The sequence below is a fragment of the Diuraphis noxia genome, unplaced genomic scaffold (assembly GCF_037042655.1).
Source record: "Diuraphis noxia isolate RWA-SAM2 unplaced genomic scaffold, SU_Dnox_SAM2 contig0001, whole genome shotgun sequence".
In the NCBI taxonomy this organism is placed as follows: domain Eukaryota; kingdom Metazoa; phylum Arthropoda; class Insecta; order Hemiptera; family Aphididae; genus Diuraphis; species Diuraphis noxia.
The window spans coordinates 14,304,731-14,322,718 of record NW_028301711.1 but is presented as its reverse complement, the minus strand read 5'-3'; the positions used below and the strand labels follow the sequence as shown (position 1 = coordinate 14,322,718).

The 17,988-nt window shown below is 29.8% G+C and overlaps 3 protein-coding genes, 1 long non-coding RNA gene and 1 pseudogene across 4 annotated transcripts; 4 read left to right on the top strand and 1 right to left on the bottom strand.

Moving 5' to 3' along the window:
• The first annotated feature begins 2,617 nt into the window (after positions 1 to 2,617).
• Positions 2,618 to 3,357, top strand: LOC149059860 (uncharacterized; annotated as a pseudogene).
• Positions 3,358 to 4,891: 1,534 nt separating this feature from the next.
• Positions 4,892 to 5,804, top strand: LOC149059859 (uncharacterized). The gene is made up of 3 exons (XM_089226562.1): positions 4,892 to 5,180; positions 5,252 to 5,386; positions 5,728 to 5,804. Exons 1-3 carry the CDS (start codon positions 4,892 to 4,894, stop codon positions 5,802 to 5,804), a joined length of 501 nt encoding a protein of 166 aa, XP_089082688.1.
• A 135-nt stretch (positions 5,805 to 5,939) lies between these two features.
• Positions 5,940 to 6,374, top strand: LOC149059858 (uncharacterized). The gene has a single exon (XM_089216483.1). It carries the CDS (start codon positions 5,940 to 5,942, stop codon positions 6,372 to 6,374), a length of 435 nt encoding a protein of 144 aa, XP_089072609.1.
• A 349-nt stretch (positions 6,375 to 6,723) lies between these two features.
• On the bottom strand, positions 6,724 to 8,733 carry LOC149059857 (uncharacterized). The gene is made up of 2 exons (XM_089217841.1): positions 8,144 to 8,733; positions 6,724 to 6,813 (listed from the first exon to the last, which is right to left on the bottom strand). The coding sequence occupies exons 1-2, from the start codon at positions 8,512 to 8,514 to the stop codon at positions 6,786 to 6,788; spliced, it is 399 nt and encodes a 132-aa protein (XP_089073967.1). The 5' UTR covers positions 8,515 to 8,733; the 3' UTR covers positions 6,724 to 6,785.
• A 7,551-nt stretch (positions 8,734 to 16,284) lies between these two features.
• On the top strand, positions 16,285 to 17,284 carry LOC149059856 (uncharacterized). The gene is made up of 3 exons (XR_016189772.1): positions 16,285 to 16,396; positions 17,051 to 17,104; positions 17,195 to 17,284. It is a non-coding gene; the product is annotated as an uncharacterized LOC149059856 (long non-coding RNA).
• The last annotated feature ends 704 nt before the right edge of the window (positions 17,285 to 17,988 follow it).

Below are 17,988 nucleotides of genomic sequence, written 5' to 3'. Positions count from 1 at the left end.
GATCAATTTATTATTTACTCTCTCAAGCCACGTTAACAAGAATGTCTTCTGTCAATTGTTATTTAAACTAATTCTATTAATGTGTGATTATGTAAAGCCGGATTCCCACGACTGGTGTACTTGCCAAATACGCCAATAATTGTACATTTGACCAGTGCACGAATATGGTGCTCACACGTCTGGCGTACTTGACAAGTACGCCAATACCGGAGCACTAGTGCAAGTAGCCAAGTACACTGTTGTCTGTTCCCATTGCTGGCTGTTATACGAACCGGTCGTGGGATCAATAGTACAAGTATATTGGCCGTTCCTTTGACTTGTGTCACATTTACCGACAATCGCCGGGAACGACACCAGTGACAAATAATTGTACAAGTATGGCGATCCGACGGCATGGCAAGTAACCACCAGTGCCAAATATTGGCCAAATACACCAGTCGTGGGAATCCGGCTTAACACCATTACTTTAATATTATATTATTATAAAACATTGCACACAGGCACAAAAATGAAAAAAAACATGTTTGACGATATAATATAATTTATTAAAGCATAATAATAAATAATAAATTATGGAATTAATAAAATTTCTGTGTTATCATAATGGTATCAAGTATCAACTATCAATTATTGAAATATCTGATATGAGCCGTCAGCTGATTCTCATAACTAACAAAATGGTAGTACCCATGAGCTCAAGGCCATGTCCCCACTTTTTTCAATTAACATTGGGATTTGGGAGAGTGTCGTAGGCCTGATAGTAATAAGAAAAACTCACAATTTGTGGAGCGCAGACTGGCCAGCTGGTCCTGTGCTAAATAATATAAAATAATACACGACGGCAATAACAACAAATTAACAATAATATAATAATATTTGGCCTTTATGGCTTACAATAGTAAATAATATAAATATATGATGTCTTTAGCAATTAGCACCAAGAAAACAATAATTATAGTGTAAGGCCCTTCTGACACGACAATATAATATATAAAAAACAATAATGGCAAACAACCTTTGAATAAAAACTTCATAAAATAATATTATTAAGTACGCGATGATATTATGGTGTCGGAACAACGTACGGTACGAGACAAAAGTCACGGCGGCCGTGCTAATAATATTTGCGCAGCCGATCCGGCGGCGTGCGATAGCGGCGGTTATCTTTATATTATATAATTCACACGGGATACAATTTAAAACATACAAAAATAAAACAATAATTATAACGGTAATAATTATGTGTGTGTGTGTGTGACCAGCTGTCCTCCGCGACCGGTAATATTTATAATTTTATTGTTATTCAGTGTTAACATAATATGTGCACAATGATCAATCAATCAATGCCTACCAATTTTTTGAAATATTTTCTGTTTTGTATGTAGGTCAGAAAATATAACAACGAAGACATTTTGTAAATTTGATACGCACAGAAAATATAATATTTTCATCGTGATCTTTTTTAGCTACTTGTCGTTCTGTATCATCAATGGTTAAAATTATTTTCTCAAATAACAAATTTTTTTTTTAAGTTTTAAACTAAGATTAGATTCCCCTTGAGGTTAAAGCAAATAATTTTTAGGATAACAAAACCCATACCTATGATATTGCATTTTTATTTCAACCAAAAAAAAAAAAAAAAGTTGAGCATATTTAATATGAAAACAATAATTCTTAAAATAATATTATATTTACAATATAGAATTATATTATACTAACATTAATAACAATTAAAAATATGTTTTTGAAAATCAAATTCTAAATTTAGGAAGAATTATAACAGTGATAATTAGAGCTCAGATGTTAATGACCAAAATATCATTAAAATATGCATTAAAAAAATTCAAAATATGCAAATATATGCCTGGCCTTTAAATATATCAAATATACCTATTTTCAAACAAACATATTTAAAAATATACCCAAAAAACCAAAAAAGGTGTTAATATTAATTTGAATGCGCAAGCGTCTAAAATAACAAGTTGGTATCTAACAATAAAATTATGTGATCCGCTGGAACACGAATGTGAATGTTTTTATTAGATAATAGATTGTTTATTATACGTGATTATTCAATATTTGTTATCACTTTCCTACTATTTAATTCAAATTAAATAACACATTTTAAATTATACCTGTATTTTTTATTTGAGTATTTTTAAACAATCGCACTGAAGATTCAAGATACGTTGACAAAATAATAATGGAAACCGTTTATGAAGGCTAGTAAAATTTAATTAGATTAATTGAAAATAGAAGTCTATAATCGCTTGAAACACCATATTTAGTGTGACTATAATTATTTTGTTCTGAAGGGTAAAGAGCCTAAAGAACGATACTTAAAAAAAGGGGGGGCGAAAATACTTAATTAATATCATTAAGACAACAGATAAGTTAATATTATTCTTAAGTAAATTTACTTTCTAGTTTTTTAGTAAATAATATATATATTAGGTATAAAATAAATATGAGGTAAATTATACATTTCTTACACAGTGCAGTTTCAACAAAAATTATACTTTAACAACCAAAGATATTATTGAAATATAATAGTTTTTAGTTTTTTTAATGAAATGTTTTTATCTGTTATTTGTTAAACATTTTATTTTTTTTTAAATTGAGTGAACTTATCATAATGCATAATCCTACCCAGACTCCAGCTATTCCAAGTCGTTCTAATGAATATACACATTGGTCAAGAAATGTTAGTCTCAAGCTAATTGATGAGTATAAAAAAAAACCATAAGAACGTTGGGAGTAAAATCCATAGTTTCAAAATTCTATATGAAAATATAGCTACCATCTTAAATGCAGAATTTGGACTGAAATTATCAGGTCCACAAGTAAAAAACAAGTTTCAGACATTAAGTTAGATCATATAAATCTGTTGTTAACAATAATAAAAAAACTGAGAAAAGAAGAAAAAGTTTTGAATTTGAGGAGCAAATGGAAGAAATATTCCAAAAATCCAAACGAATTAACTCAGATATTCTGTTGACCGAAACTGAGGTTATAAAAAGTACATCAACATCCTGTAATGAGACACCAGCTCTGCAAAGAACTATAGATGAAAATATAATGTATGAACAAGAATTTGAAAATATTGGTCCTCTACGGCCTGTTGAAGACCAGGTAAGAAAACCAATTAAAAAAAAAAATGTAAGGAATTTAAAGAGAAAAGGTACCAGAACTGATGTGCTTGAAATGATAAGAAACGACAAACAAAAATTTTATGAAAATTATTTAAACATTCAAAATTCAAAACTTGTTGAGCGAAAAAGAAAAAATGATCTGCTTGAAGAAAAAAATAAACTACTTAAGGAGTACTTAATCGTCTTAATCAATAACAATAGGTAAATCAAACACTCAATTATTTTTTTATCTTAATTTAATATATTATGTAGGTTAAAAGTTGTTATTGTACACAAAGAAATATGATTTAAGTATGTAAATATTTAATACTTAGCAGTGTTCAATTATTTTGATGTTCAAATTTTGTGTTCAAATTTTGTGTTTGAAGGATTTGTTTGTTTTTTGTTATTTTTTGTATCTTTATTTTAATTATTAAATATATATATATTTTTTAAGTTGTTATTGTACACAAAGACATGTGACATATGTGCTCAATTTAATACTCACAAATGTTATATAATACTTAATTAAAAATGTGCAATTATTTTTATTTTCATATTATCTTTTTCAATATATTACATTTAATTTGTACTTATTTATTCTATTTTATTTTATTTATGTATTTATGACCTATCACCATTTGTTTGTAATTTTTATTAGTCTTGTGGTTTGATACAATATATATATATTAATATATATTATTTTCTGTACACTAAGAAATGTGATTAGAGGTTATGATTTTTTTACAAGGAACACAGGCTGTTTTGTTACCTATTAGTAGTGGTGGACATCACTGTCAAATATGCATTGTATTGTACTGATTTTTTTAAATTTAAAAACCTAAATATAGAAAATTAATTGAAGTATTATTAATTAGTAAATTAAAATAAAGTACACAAAAACATATGTAATCAGGGGCGTTCCGAGGCTCCCCTATTTGGGGGGGGGGGGGTTATCAGTTTGAAAAATTGCCGACTACATTAATATCACGAGAAAAAAATGTAGTAATACTTATGTTTTTATGTATGAGTAAAATGCTAATACAAAACAAATGTACGTATTCAAATACTTTATTAAATTTGTATATAGTTATCATCATTATAATTTATATAAAAAACAAAAACATATATATTTAGTATACAATTTATATTAATATTATTATACATAGTCAGTAGTCACACAATTTCTAATTATTATTTATTAATACTAAACACTAGTCTGTAGCTCATATTTTCACACGCCGGTGTTTGAGGAGAGACCATTTGTCAACGATTTCCCGAATATTTATTTTATCTACAATATCTCGAGCTGAAAATAGTACCAATAAAGAATCAAGTCTCTCGTCACTCATTGTCGTGCGTAAGTGGTTGTAAACTGATTTCAAACGACTAAGGGCCGATTTCACCAAAAAAGCTTTAATCGCGATTTCAGTAATCATGGTTAAAAGTTAATCGTGATTTATTCTCAATTGGATTTCACCACGTTAATCACGGTTCCACTAAACACGATTACGGTAACCTCGATTAACCGTATTAATCGTGATTAACGTTACTAGTATCTATAGTCATGGTCAGCTGTGTCGTCTGATAAGATAACAACAGTTCGTTGATCGTTTTTCGTGTTTCAATTTCAAAATTTTTATCTGTACACTGTAGTACTGTATAGACGTATATTGTACTGTATTTTATAGTTTACAATACCAAATTGAATTTAAAATTAACATTACCGTTAATAGTTAATACGTCATCAAATTTAAACTATGGACAGTCAAAATTTAAAGAGGAAACGAGAGCGTACTTTTGAGTACGTGGAGAAGTCAGTTCTCTTGGACTTAGTAACTGAGCACTTCAATATTATTGAATGCAAGAAGACGGATGGGGTGAGTGTGAAATTAAAAAACGCTGAATGGCAAAAAATTGCTGAGAAATTCACCGCGACATCATCAACTTACCCAAGAGACTCCCATAGCTTGAAAACGCTTTGGGAAAATCTTAAGCGGAAGGCGAAGGCGGCATTAGCTATGCAAGCAGATAATAATTACGGCACAGGTAATACATACACATTACATAAATCATGTGATTTGACATTTTTATTAATTGATATTCTATTCTTTTTTTAGGAGGAGGAAAAGCGAGGAAAGTAGTAGCTGATCCAATAGTAGACATGGTTGTGGGGCTTATTCGGCCACATGTCGAACCCTTTCATAATATATATGACGACAATTATGAAGAGGGTATGAGCAACATCACCACTGGTATGTCTATTTATTATATAGTTATAATTATAACATTATTTGATTCATAAAAATATTAAGAAATTAATATTAAATAATAAAAAAAAAATGATCCTTTTTAAAATAAAATACATAGTAACAGAAATAGAACCAAAATATTTTTAAAACTATATCTAACTAAATAAACAATAGGGTTGTTTATCTGTTAAATAAAAAATATTTGTGTATAACATAAATGTATTTTTTTAAATATAAAGCTTTTTTGTACTATAGCTTAAAACACTAGATTACGATATTATATGATATGTTTATTTTTAATAATATCTTAATGACAAATTTACTTAACTTTTTATATATTACAGATAAAACAGATACTAATGAGTTTGAAGAAATTATTGTAAAAGATGTGTTATGCCCTGAGGTCAGTAACATTAATTAATTAATAATCCCATCATATCAAAAGCTTATAGTTAAGTATACCTCATAACTTCTTGTGTTATTATAGGATATCAATAATGATTTAGAAGATGAGGACATTTCATTGCAAAATAATTGGTCTCAATACAATCCTGCCATGATGAAGACTCAGATATCCGCTGCTCTTCGCCAGCCTCCAAAAGCATCCCTACCAATACCCTCCACTTCAAAAATGTCAACTAATATAACTAATGCTAATATGTCAGAGGACATTCAGCCCATAACTGTATTAACTCCCCCAAAAGATGTAGATGGCAAAAAAGGAGTGTCACGAAGAAGACCAGTTCTGAACACCACATTAGCTTCAGAAACATTTTTGGAAGCCAAAAAATTATCTCTTGATGCAATGAGTAGGGATGCTGGAGAAGAGCACAAAGTGCAGATTAAAATCTTAAAATTAAAGTTACTACAAGAGGAAGAAAAATTAAAACAAGAAAAAATGAAGACTGAAATACTGAAACTCCAGATCCAGCGTGAGACTGGAACAGAATGGGTATTTGACAGAAATAATGAGACTGATAACATAGACTGATTATTTATTGTTATATTTATTATTATTATTATTATTATTATGTTTTAATTCAAGTTTTTATTATTTTATTATTATTATGATTTAATTCAAGTTTTTATTATTTTATTATTATTATGATTTAATTCAAGTTTTTATTATTTTATTATTATTATGATTTAATTCAAGTTTTTATAATATTATGTTTTTATATACCACAGAAAATTTATTTTTATGTTATACATTTCAATTTTTTGTTTTTATATTATGTTTAATAAAATATATTATACCTCAAAACAAGGATATCAGAGATCATATTTTATATTATTATAATTTTTTTTTTTTGTTTGGAACACAGAAAAATAAAATAGAATATGGTTTAACAATAATTTATTTTCAAAACATGTTGTAGGTGAGTAAACATATTGCTTAACACTAATCATTTTGTTCATGTGTGATTAATCTGAAACAAAAAACAAGAAAAAGGTTAGATAATAAATTGGTACTCTAAAATAAACCTAGATTATATTCAACAAACATCTAATAATATCAACAAAAATAAATATAAAAGTTGTGACTGGAAAAATCTCAATAAAAAATTATGATATTAATGATTCTATTTTTTTTTTTTTTATACTAATTGAAACATTTTAATTAACTATATAAAAAAACATTAAGGATAATTCTTCATATTATGAAGGTTCCTTGTCGAATACAATATATTTAAATTTTTGAAATTAAAAAATAATAAATAAATAAATCATTTATTTTACATTTTGTAAATGTATTGACAAAAAATGTGAAAATGTTTGCCCATCTATTTTTAAAACATATATGTACATATAGTTAAATATTTAGGTCTGTATATTGACAATTGTCTAAAATGGAATGTACATATTCATAATTTAATTCAAATAATTGAAGATATAGATACAAGTACCTACATACTTGTAATTGTAAAACAAATGTAGGTATACTTTTGAAAATAGAAATTATAGGTGTACACATTTCTATGATTTTCTGGTAGTGTAATAATATAAGCATGAGACATGAATCATATGATCTACTTGTGAATTATGATTAAAGATTTTTTAAAACCAATAATTTGATAGAACAGTTTATATTATTATAAAGTGCAACTGTATGCACTATGTAACTATACCATAGGTTTATACTACAAGTCTCTACTATAATAACTATTATTTTTATGCTGTTCACTAATACATAATAAATGTAGGTAATGCATTTTTTTAAATCTTATTATTTTTTATTAATACAAATATTTTTTATGTTAATTTATTATGTATTATGCAATCATACAATAATTGAGTAAAATTTTTTTATCACACACAATAGTATTGTTATAATTTTGAATTATTAACTGCAATATTGAATACCCTCATAGGTACTTGTTAATTGGAAATAAATAATAATAAACAAATACCTATCTAACATTTCACTAAAAAGCATTCCTATTCTACTTGTTTTAAGCTCAATAGTCAATACTTATTTAACTAAACACAGCCAATGGCTGGGGAGTGTCCAACTATTGCAATGTAAATTTTTTCTCTTATACATTTTTAAACTATAGTTGGAAAATAAATAAAATATCGAAAAAAAAAAGAAAAAATTGAATAAAGGCTAACAAAAAAATTAAAAATAAATTTGATGGTACTAAAATGAATTTTCTTACAAATTCAAAGCTCTATATATTATGTACTTATATTTATTATGAATATTATTCTGATTGGGCAATCAACTTATTAATATTATTGTATTTAATCATAATTTACCTCTCAAAGTGACCATCTATTAACGCCTGTCGCCCACTGTTTTGCTGTGTTACTCTTCGATTAATAGGGTTTGGCTCATATTCAATGTCTATGTTATCCTGGGCAAGTATTTCTTCCCAAGGAGCAGGGAGTATCAAATCAAAGCCTCTGGGGACTTCTTCTCCAGCTATTCGGGCAATATTATGCAATACTAATGTTGCAGTGATGATAGGGAAAACACGCATCAGTTTTACTTGTAAACCTAAAGCCATTACTGGAAAACGTCTTTTCCAAACACCGAAAAATCTTTCAACAACATTTCTCGTCCTTATCTGTGACTCATTATACAAGTTTTCCGCTGGTGTATGGCATTCTTGTAGTGGTATCATCATGTAATTTGCAGAGGCATAGCCACTATCTCCTACCAGTACTGCGTCCCCATAAACTCCTTGCTCAAATAAAGCTCTTCTTTTTGACTCTCGAAATATTCTGGAGTCGTGAGTGCTTCCATCATATCTTGCAACAACATCAATTATTTCCAAATTAGCATTGCATATCGCTTGAACGTTTAACGAAAAATATCCTTTGCGGTTCCGGAAACGCTCAGCGGATTCTCCACCTGCAATTCAGAAAGAAAGACCACTAATGTAAAATGTAACTATAATTGTAAAAATAAAAATAAATTAATTACATTTATATTGTTAGAAAATTGTGTCTACGGGTGTAATAACTTGTACCTACTAATAAGAAAAACAGGTTTAAGTATTAATTATTTTTGTAAATACCTGGTGATTGCCACAACGCCCACAACTTCACATGGGTACAGTCAATAGCACCAATGACTCTTGGGAACTTGGCTCTTCTGTAAAAATTTAACTGGTTCCGTCTTATTTCCTCTGGTGTTCCAGGAAATTTAATATATTGACTACGCAAGGACGCAATAGTACAACTAACTTTATGCACTATCCGATTTACTGTTGAAGAACTAAAGCCACACAGATCCCCTGCAGTGGTTTGAAAGCATCCAGTGGCATAAAATCGTAGAGTGCATAATAACTGATTAATCGGGGATATACAGTTATTTCTGTCGGAAAAAAAACTGTTATAGGTACTTTGAAAAGTTTTTGTTATTATAAGCTCCAACTTCACCGACTGACCTGTCTGTTTCATACTCGAGATGATGTTCTATTTTTGCCAGAATTGACAAAACTGTAGGTTTTGTCAGTCTGTACCTCGTAATGAAATCCCGATCATCCAGACTATCGAAGTCTTCGGCTCTTTCCCGTATCCATCTTGGACGGCGAACAGCGAAAATTATGAAATCGTCTTCGTCGTCTTCATCGTTTTCAAAACAAATTTGAAACACACGTTTACGAGCTCGGTGCATCTTGTAAAAATATAAATATATTTGAAACCAAAAAACAATTGAAGTTTAAACAAAATATAAAATCCTCATACAAAACAGAAAATATTTTAATAATTGATAACATTATCAATATTTTCGAAAACTAACCGCGATTAAGGACGATAATCGGCCGAAATTGGGCGCTTAGTTCTTAATCGTGATTAAGCAGCGGTTACGCTTAACCGGGTTTGGTGAAATCCGTAATCTCTGGTTATCAATATTAATCGTGATTAAGGTGAGTTAACCGCGATTAACTGCGTTGGTGAAATCGGCCCTAAAAGAACGTTCACTGGATGCAGATGACACTGGTGATGTTAGTACTAGCTTTACAATGCGAAATGCTCGTGGTATAACATTTCTTAACACGCATGCTTTTTTTTAAATATCATCAAATGTTTTACACTCCTTGGAAGCATCTAATAAGATTTGAATTTCAGAGTGTAAACATTCTGGCTCATCCAAAAGTATTTCCGAACATAATTTTATCATAGCCTCAATCATATCTATTGTGCAGTTTTTCCTGTCTGTCGGTATACGGAAGGTTTCTTGAAAAGGTTGTAATAATGTAACCATACTTTGAAGGTGCTTGTTGACAGTCGATGTAAAAATATCCAAAAGAATTTTGAATTCTTTGCGATAAAATTGAGAAAAGTCAATCACGGCAGCAGTCTCAGAATTTTCGTCTATTTTCTTTGGTTTGAGTCGACGTCGATGATGTTTATTAAAATCTTTTTCAGGCTCTACATTACAATTCTTTGCAAAGGTTGCAGCACTTTCCACTAATGCATCAATCTTTTTTCGTCATTTATTTCTTCAAAAGATTTTACTGTACTTTCAATTAATTGCATAGCGTCAATTATATTTAATTTTTCTGCTTCCAGTAACTCTGTAATATTTTTTACTTTAAACAAAATATTTTTTTAAAAATATAAGGTACAAATAAAATCGAAATCTAACATTTAAAAACGATATATAAATATAAATATATACAAGGTGTAACGAACTGGCAAAAAAAAATTATGCTACTGAAACGTATGATAAAAATTGTTTTAAGGGGTCTGCTCGCGGCTATTAAATAAGGAGTAACATTTAGGCAATTTGTATACTTGGAACCGCCGCCCGATACCTTTGTGTTAGTTGTAAATGATCATTAGTGTGAGTGCGGTGGGACATCGGTAATATGCGGGTCTATCTACGCACGCGCATGCACATGTCAACGTAATGGTAGGCAGAAAAATTACAAGCCTAATTTCTTGCTCAAAACACGGTTTGTAGGAAAAACTCTCACGTCTCGTAGAGTGATCAGATTTTGATAATTTTTTTTTGTTAGAAAGAGGACAATATTTTACAGGGCGCGTTGAACTTCGATTTTTGATTACATTGCTAAAAAAAATAATAATATAAGAATTAAAAACATATAAAAATGTGTAAAATTCAAACTCTTATTATAGGACTAATAAATTGAATATTGAATATCAAAGATCCATGCGCACAGTAAAAAGTTTTCCTCTTTTTAACGAAAAAAAAATTATCAAAATCTGATCACTCTACGAGACATGAGAGTTTTTCCTGTAACGCATGTTTTAGAGCAAAAAACAGGTCGCGCGCAGGCCCCTTAAAATTGTAAATACCTAACATTTTATACATTATGTGTTTGTGACTTGTGTGCCATAATATAAAACAAGAAATATTGTACATACTTTGAAATTCATAAAAAACATTTCTATATTACTTATTAGTTATTATTATTATTGTAATTATTTATTGGTTGGTAGTTAAAGATTTCTAGGAAGAAACTTTTTTTCAAAATCTTCCTCGAATAAAATTAGTCACTAATGTAATACAAATATACAATTATATAATATAAGGTAAAGAAATTAGTAATTACTGTATCCCTACATTTTTTGCCTTAAAATAGTAAACACGTTTAATAATAAATAATAATAATTATAAATACTTACATTCAAGAAATCTTCCTAGAAAAAGAATAAGCATGGAACTTATGTTATACTGGCGATCGCCAACGTAGAATATTAAATAATCAGCAATAACACAAATCTAAACACACACACACACACACACACACACACACATATACCAGCAGGCTGCCGAGGGTCTACAGCGTTAGCGCGTTATGCTTTTGTCGATTGTTTGTATCGTGAATTCGTGACTCACGATAACAGTATATTATACTATATTGTATATCACGGGTATTTTGAGAATATTTCCGATCATTCTAATCAATCTAAACAGTACAGTCCGTAGTCCGTCCAGTGGTATTACCAGAAATTAAATTTACAGTCGCTATTCAGTATAAACCATAAACAACTCATTAGTAATAAGCTATATTATACTCTATAGTGTCTACGGTCTATATAATTTATAATAATAAATAATAATAATATGAACCAGTTGGGTTTACGTTAATGTATGAAATTTATATCGCAATGTAGATGACCAGTAGTAGATTAGACAACATACAAGATACAACATTTGTTGCCTTTGTCGTTTTATTTGTAAAAATAATAAGACTAATTTGTAACTCTAAATGCCAGCCAAAAAGTAACTAGTATTAATACTACTAGTACTAGTACTAATAAATAAATTTTAAATTGTAAAAAAAAAATAGTAATTTAATAATTGTAACTATAATGATAGAATAAGTTTATAATAATAAAATTGTACTCTAAAAATTATTGATAACTATTGATTTTTTATTTTAATAATTCTAATAAATTTACGTTACATAAATCAGAATTTACTTTTTAAAAGTGAATATTTATATTTATATTTTATGGTTAGATTCAATAGATAATAGTTTTAAATACATTAACTAAACCGTTATTGTTAGTTTATAAAATATCTAGTTAGTATGTAGAATAGCTAATTGAAGTATGTGTTTATTGACTCATTAGTCATTCAATACATTAACTGAAAGTACTCGTAATTGTATAGTAACCAGTTATTTTATAGAATTACTGAATTTCATACATTAACGCTAAAAGTTACATCGTATTTGTATTCGTAATTTTGTATACAATAGAATATTATTGTATAGTGTAAATAGTAGATATATTGTTAGTAAACAATAGATATAGATGTTTTTTTTTTTTTTTATTAATTAGCTTTCAGTAAAAACTATTATAGCTCGACAATTATATAAGTACAAGATATAGATAAATGACAGTGTGGTGTTACAATAGTATATAATTACAATGGTATAGATAAGAATAGAAAGAAAGAAAAAAAAAAAATTATATAATTATACATTGAGAAGAGTCTTGATAATTTATATAATATTAATTAATGATATAAAGTAATGAAATAGTATCGTAAATTATAATGAGTGCGTAGTTAATTTGATAAAGATAATATATAGCGAGTTGATTGAGGGAAAAAGAAATTGGATTATGGTGTAAATTGTTTTTGTAGAATAGTGGTGAGGAGGGAAATGAGTGGATTTATAAGAGCGGAGAGTTCTGTGATAAACTTAGCTAACAAATTATCGTTTGGGAAATTATTATGTGATAAACTGTTATTGGAATTAGTGGTAGAGGCATAGGAAGCTACGGGAAGAAGAGGAGGAATTTGGAGAGGGGGGAGCGTAGGAGCAGTATTCGGATTTAAGTAATTTGATTTTTGTTGAATCGGCTGAGAAAGTTTCTTATGTTTGAGAAGTTCATTATATTTTGTTGCTTTGAGGTTGGCTTGGTTTTTAATGATATTTTTGTACACGGGACAGCCCTTGTAGGAGGCTGTGTGTGGACCTGAGCATAATGCACATTTCGCGGGAGTGGTAGGTGGTTTTGAGCATTCGGCGGAGAGGTGATTATCTCCGCATTTGACGCACCGAGGGTTATGGTGACAAAAGTTACTTGTATGAAAGTAAGCCTGGCATGACTTGCATTGAGGAGGAGCACGTTTTTTTTTTGGAAGTTCAATTTTGATTTTGGTGTGTAACAGCGAGTCCAGATTAAGAATGTCGCTATTATTGGTTGCAGGTTTTAGATCGATACGAAAAAGAGACAGTGCATTTTTGTTGGTACGGTGTAAAATGTTGGTGACCTGAATAACTTCATGGCCTTTATCCGTGATAAAGTTTTGTATGTCTTCCACGGGCGTAGACGGGTGGAGGTGTTTGATAAATACACTATACGGTTTTAATGGCTTGGGCAAGTGAGTATGGAATTTGAACTGCTCGTTATCGGCTAGGTATTTAAAAATAGTGTTCCAGGCAACTACGGTGCCAGCGTGAATAATCAAATATTTGGGAGTTGATTTAAATAGAATGTTCGACGATTCAGTTATATCAAATAGAGCGTTTTTGAGCGTGGAAATTTCGTATCCTTCACTTACGTAAAAGGGAGGTGTCTGAACTTTAGTAGGAGAGGGTGACTCCATGTTGGCCGGCGGCATATTGAGCTGATCCTGAGATGACAATTTGACGGGTGGAGGGCTGAACACCTCCGGAGGAGAATCAGCATCTTCGGAGAGAGAGGCGTATCTGTTGGGAGTAACAAATATTTTGCTTTTTTGTTCGCTGTCTTTGGTAGACGATGATGATAGATTACGTTCTGGGATATTACGGGACATATTTTAACTGGGAATAGAACGCCATTAGCGAATAGCGATAACGGACGGAGGTCGTGCACGTCTGCTCACGATAAGCGTTTACGATCGACTAAGATATAGATGTTATAAAATAATAATAAACTACCTGGTTAGAGTGGTTAGACACTTAGACCTATCACTACCGTCACTTTATCATACTTATTTAAATGAAATAATAATAATTATTATTATTAATTTTTAACATTTATATAGATACCTATTATGGATACTGGATAGGTATATTATTATAAGGTATTGTTTACTAGAACAGTTGGACGATGAATTTGTAGAAAATTACATTATTCTTTTACGTTATTAAGACAAGACATATTATCTCCTCTGACTCATAGTTTGAAATGCCATTATGAATTTTTATTTATTAGGTCCTTTTTAAGCATTTTTATGATGTCATTATTTAATTTTTTAGATACGTCATACGTATAATTAATTCCATCTGTTAAAATATTTTTATTTATTTAATTTTCATTTTGTAAATAACGTTCTGTACACTCGTACTAATTTAATAATATCTTTAATTTAAAATGTTTCACATACGAGAATTTTATGATTTGTATTTATACCTATACTTCGAGTTAATTTCATACTTCATTCGTTAGATTTGAATGCACTAAATGTACAGCTCTTATTAATTATTAATTATTATTAGTTTATTACTAACCATTTGTATAAAAAATGTACGTAGTACGTACCTAGGATATGTTTAGATAGTTCCGTATCAAACTGTCGCCTGTTACGCTAGGTGAATTTTATCTCGGACGATTTTTACCCCGTACACATCTAAATTGATCATGTATTATTAAAATAACCGGGTCTTTGCTTATAGCATAATATCACGATAAGACTTTAATACTATATTTGTCATAAGAATATAGGCAACTTTCCAAACTGCTTGTATGGTTTTTTTGAATGTAGGAAAAAAAAGTAAAATTGCAATAATTAAATTTATAACAATTAAAATTAAAGTATTAAATTAGGTATTATTTAAAATTTTATGATATATGTTATTATTTATTATTTGTTATTTCATCGTAATTAATATAGTTTAGATTCTAAATAGCAATGAATGTATTGGTTTTATTTATTTTACAACCTTTATTTTATTTTTATGTTTTTTGTATTTGTCATCACCTGTAGGGAAAATTAAACTGTTTTGATTTCCTTCATTAAATATATTAAGGAAATTATTAAGTTCATACTGCATTTTACATTTAAAAAAAAATCACCCTATATACCGTTGTATATGCAATATATACATTATACTTATACATATCTAGCCATCTAGGGTGTAAGAAATATAACCTGTGTGGCTGTGTATTATTATTATTTTTTATTAATATAATATAATATAATATATAATACATATGTATACAATATGTTATATGACCAATAATTAAACTTATTTTTTTTTTAATAATTTTATATGTTGAATAATACTTTAATTATTTTGATATGACCAATAATGTGTGAACATTATTGCAATTTGACTTTTTTTTCCGTGGGTTATTTTTCCTATGGCTTTTTTTTCTGTGGATTATTTTTCCCGCGGCTTTTTTTCCTGGATTTTTTTTTTTGGCTTTTTTTCTGACTACCGGTTTTTATTTCCATAGTACCTAGTTATTTGTATAAGAAACAATAGTACAATAGTTTTCTGGATGAAATCAATTAATTTGTTTTTATGTTCTAGATGGAATTTACTTTTACCATAAAGTTACCATTGGTACCAGGCAATGTGGCCCCTACAACTTATTTCAACGTTCCTACCGCCCCTCCCGTGACCGTGACCTCCACCTCCCGTGGGGGACCACAACAACAACGTGGTCGTAGTGCCGAACGCGGACGACGTAATTGGCAAGGCGGCAATCGAGGACGGCAAGGCTGGAAAGGCGAAAAACGACGATGGTATGATGGATTTCGTAGGGGTGGAAGTGGTGGTGCAGGTGATCGTGTACGTCGTGGTGGTGGTGGCGGCGGCGGCAACGTCCGTGTGCCTCATGGTAGTGGTGGTGGCGATCGAGGACGGCAAGGCAATCGAGGCGGTAAAAGACTAAGATATGATGAAGATCGTGGCGGTGAACATCATCGTGGGCGTGGGCGTCATAGTGGTGGCGGCGGTGACGGTGACAGCGAGCGGCATGCCGACATAATCATCGTAGACCGGACACCACTTGAAGATAACACGCCAAGTAGCAGAAGCGGCAGTAGCGATGGAAGGCGGCTGAATACGCTATTCAAAGGGCGTGAGTATTATTACATTACCTTTTTTTCTACACCATGATTTCTTTAAAGCTTAATAGAATTCATAAAAAAAAAAAATATAATTAAAAAAACAATTATGTAACGTAATTGTAATATACTACCTGCAGTTCAGTGGAGTGTCCTACATGTGTGCGATGTGTGCAAATGCCACGGGTCCTCGGCTTGGGGGGCGTATTGGCCATTATTTTTCAACGTTCCACAAAAAAAAGAATATAAATAAATAAATACAGTTATTTACGAAAAAATAAAAACTGGTCAGTTTAATTTAAAAGAAATAATTAGAAAAAAAAGCACGCAAACGAACATTAAATTTGTATTATTATTATTATTATATTCTTATCATTATTATTTTATTTTATTTGTATGACGTAATTTCATCTTATTTCTTATGTAATTAAAATTTTAACAAAAATAGAAAGTACCTTGTAGATTTGCATAAGATTTTAGAATTTTAGAATAAAAATTCTTACTTTACATTTGAATTTATATATCTATACCGATATTATTTAATAAAAAAACGAAGGGGGGGACCATTTTTTAGTTTTGCACACAGGCCCATATTTGGGATAAACCACCACTGCTACTGCAGTTATGCAAGTAATTTGTAATAATTATAAAATATTTTATGATTTTAGAATGTACAAAATGTTATGAATATGGTCACCGAAGAAGAGACTGCCCTTATACAGGTGAATAACAATGAAAAGTTAAAAAACTTATTATTATATTTTATTGTAAGTAACAAAATATATTATTAAATTAAAAATGTTTATTTTCAGTTACATACCGTGTGTTAACCCCGGACGACGCTGAAAAGCATAGGCGTGCTCAGACTTAGGTGGCCGAGGAAGCACAACACAGGAAGCAATGAAACTTATTTTTTTTTTTTAGACATTCTTTGTTACAAAATATACGATAATAGTAATATTTTTTAATCATAAAATTATAATCAATGTAAAACAATAAAAATACATATAAAACTAAATAAAAAACAGATACATAATATTTAAACATAATTGTTTATAATTAATTTGGAATTTATTTTATAGGTACCTACATTTTTTTTAAATAATATAATTAATATTGTATAAAATATCCAAGACAGAAAACTCGTCTCCGATCAGAATCGTTTTTCGTATACAATGATATTATATCATTGAATTCAAATTTAATACCATCCATTACTGCTGTAACCCATTTGTAAACTACTGTACAGCAGAGCGACATCCACTTACTTACCAGCTTTTTTTTTTGTTGGTTTTTCACGGTGCTTTTGAAAACTATTGGGAATTTCAAAAAATGACCTCCCCAATGCACCAACTAGATTCAATTTCGAACAGGAAAAGCTACTGAAGTTGAAAATCAAAACATTAATTCGATAAGTTACTCAACATAGTAAAAAGAATATCTCTTCTTGGTCGGGCAAAAATACAACTTTGGTAAAGTTTTGCGATTCGGCCATGGTATTTAAAATATTATTAGCATACAAAAATACAATAGAAATAGCAAAAGCCGCTGGCGACTGTCGCTGTGCACTGCTTTCGATTGAGTAGAGCCGCAGGACAGACGCAGC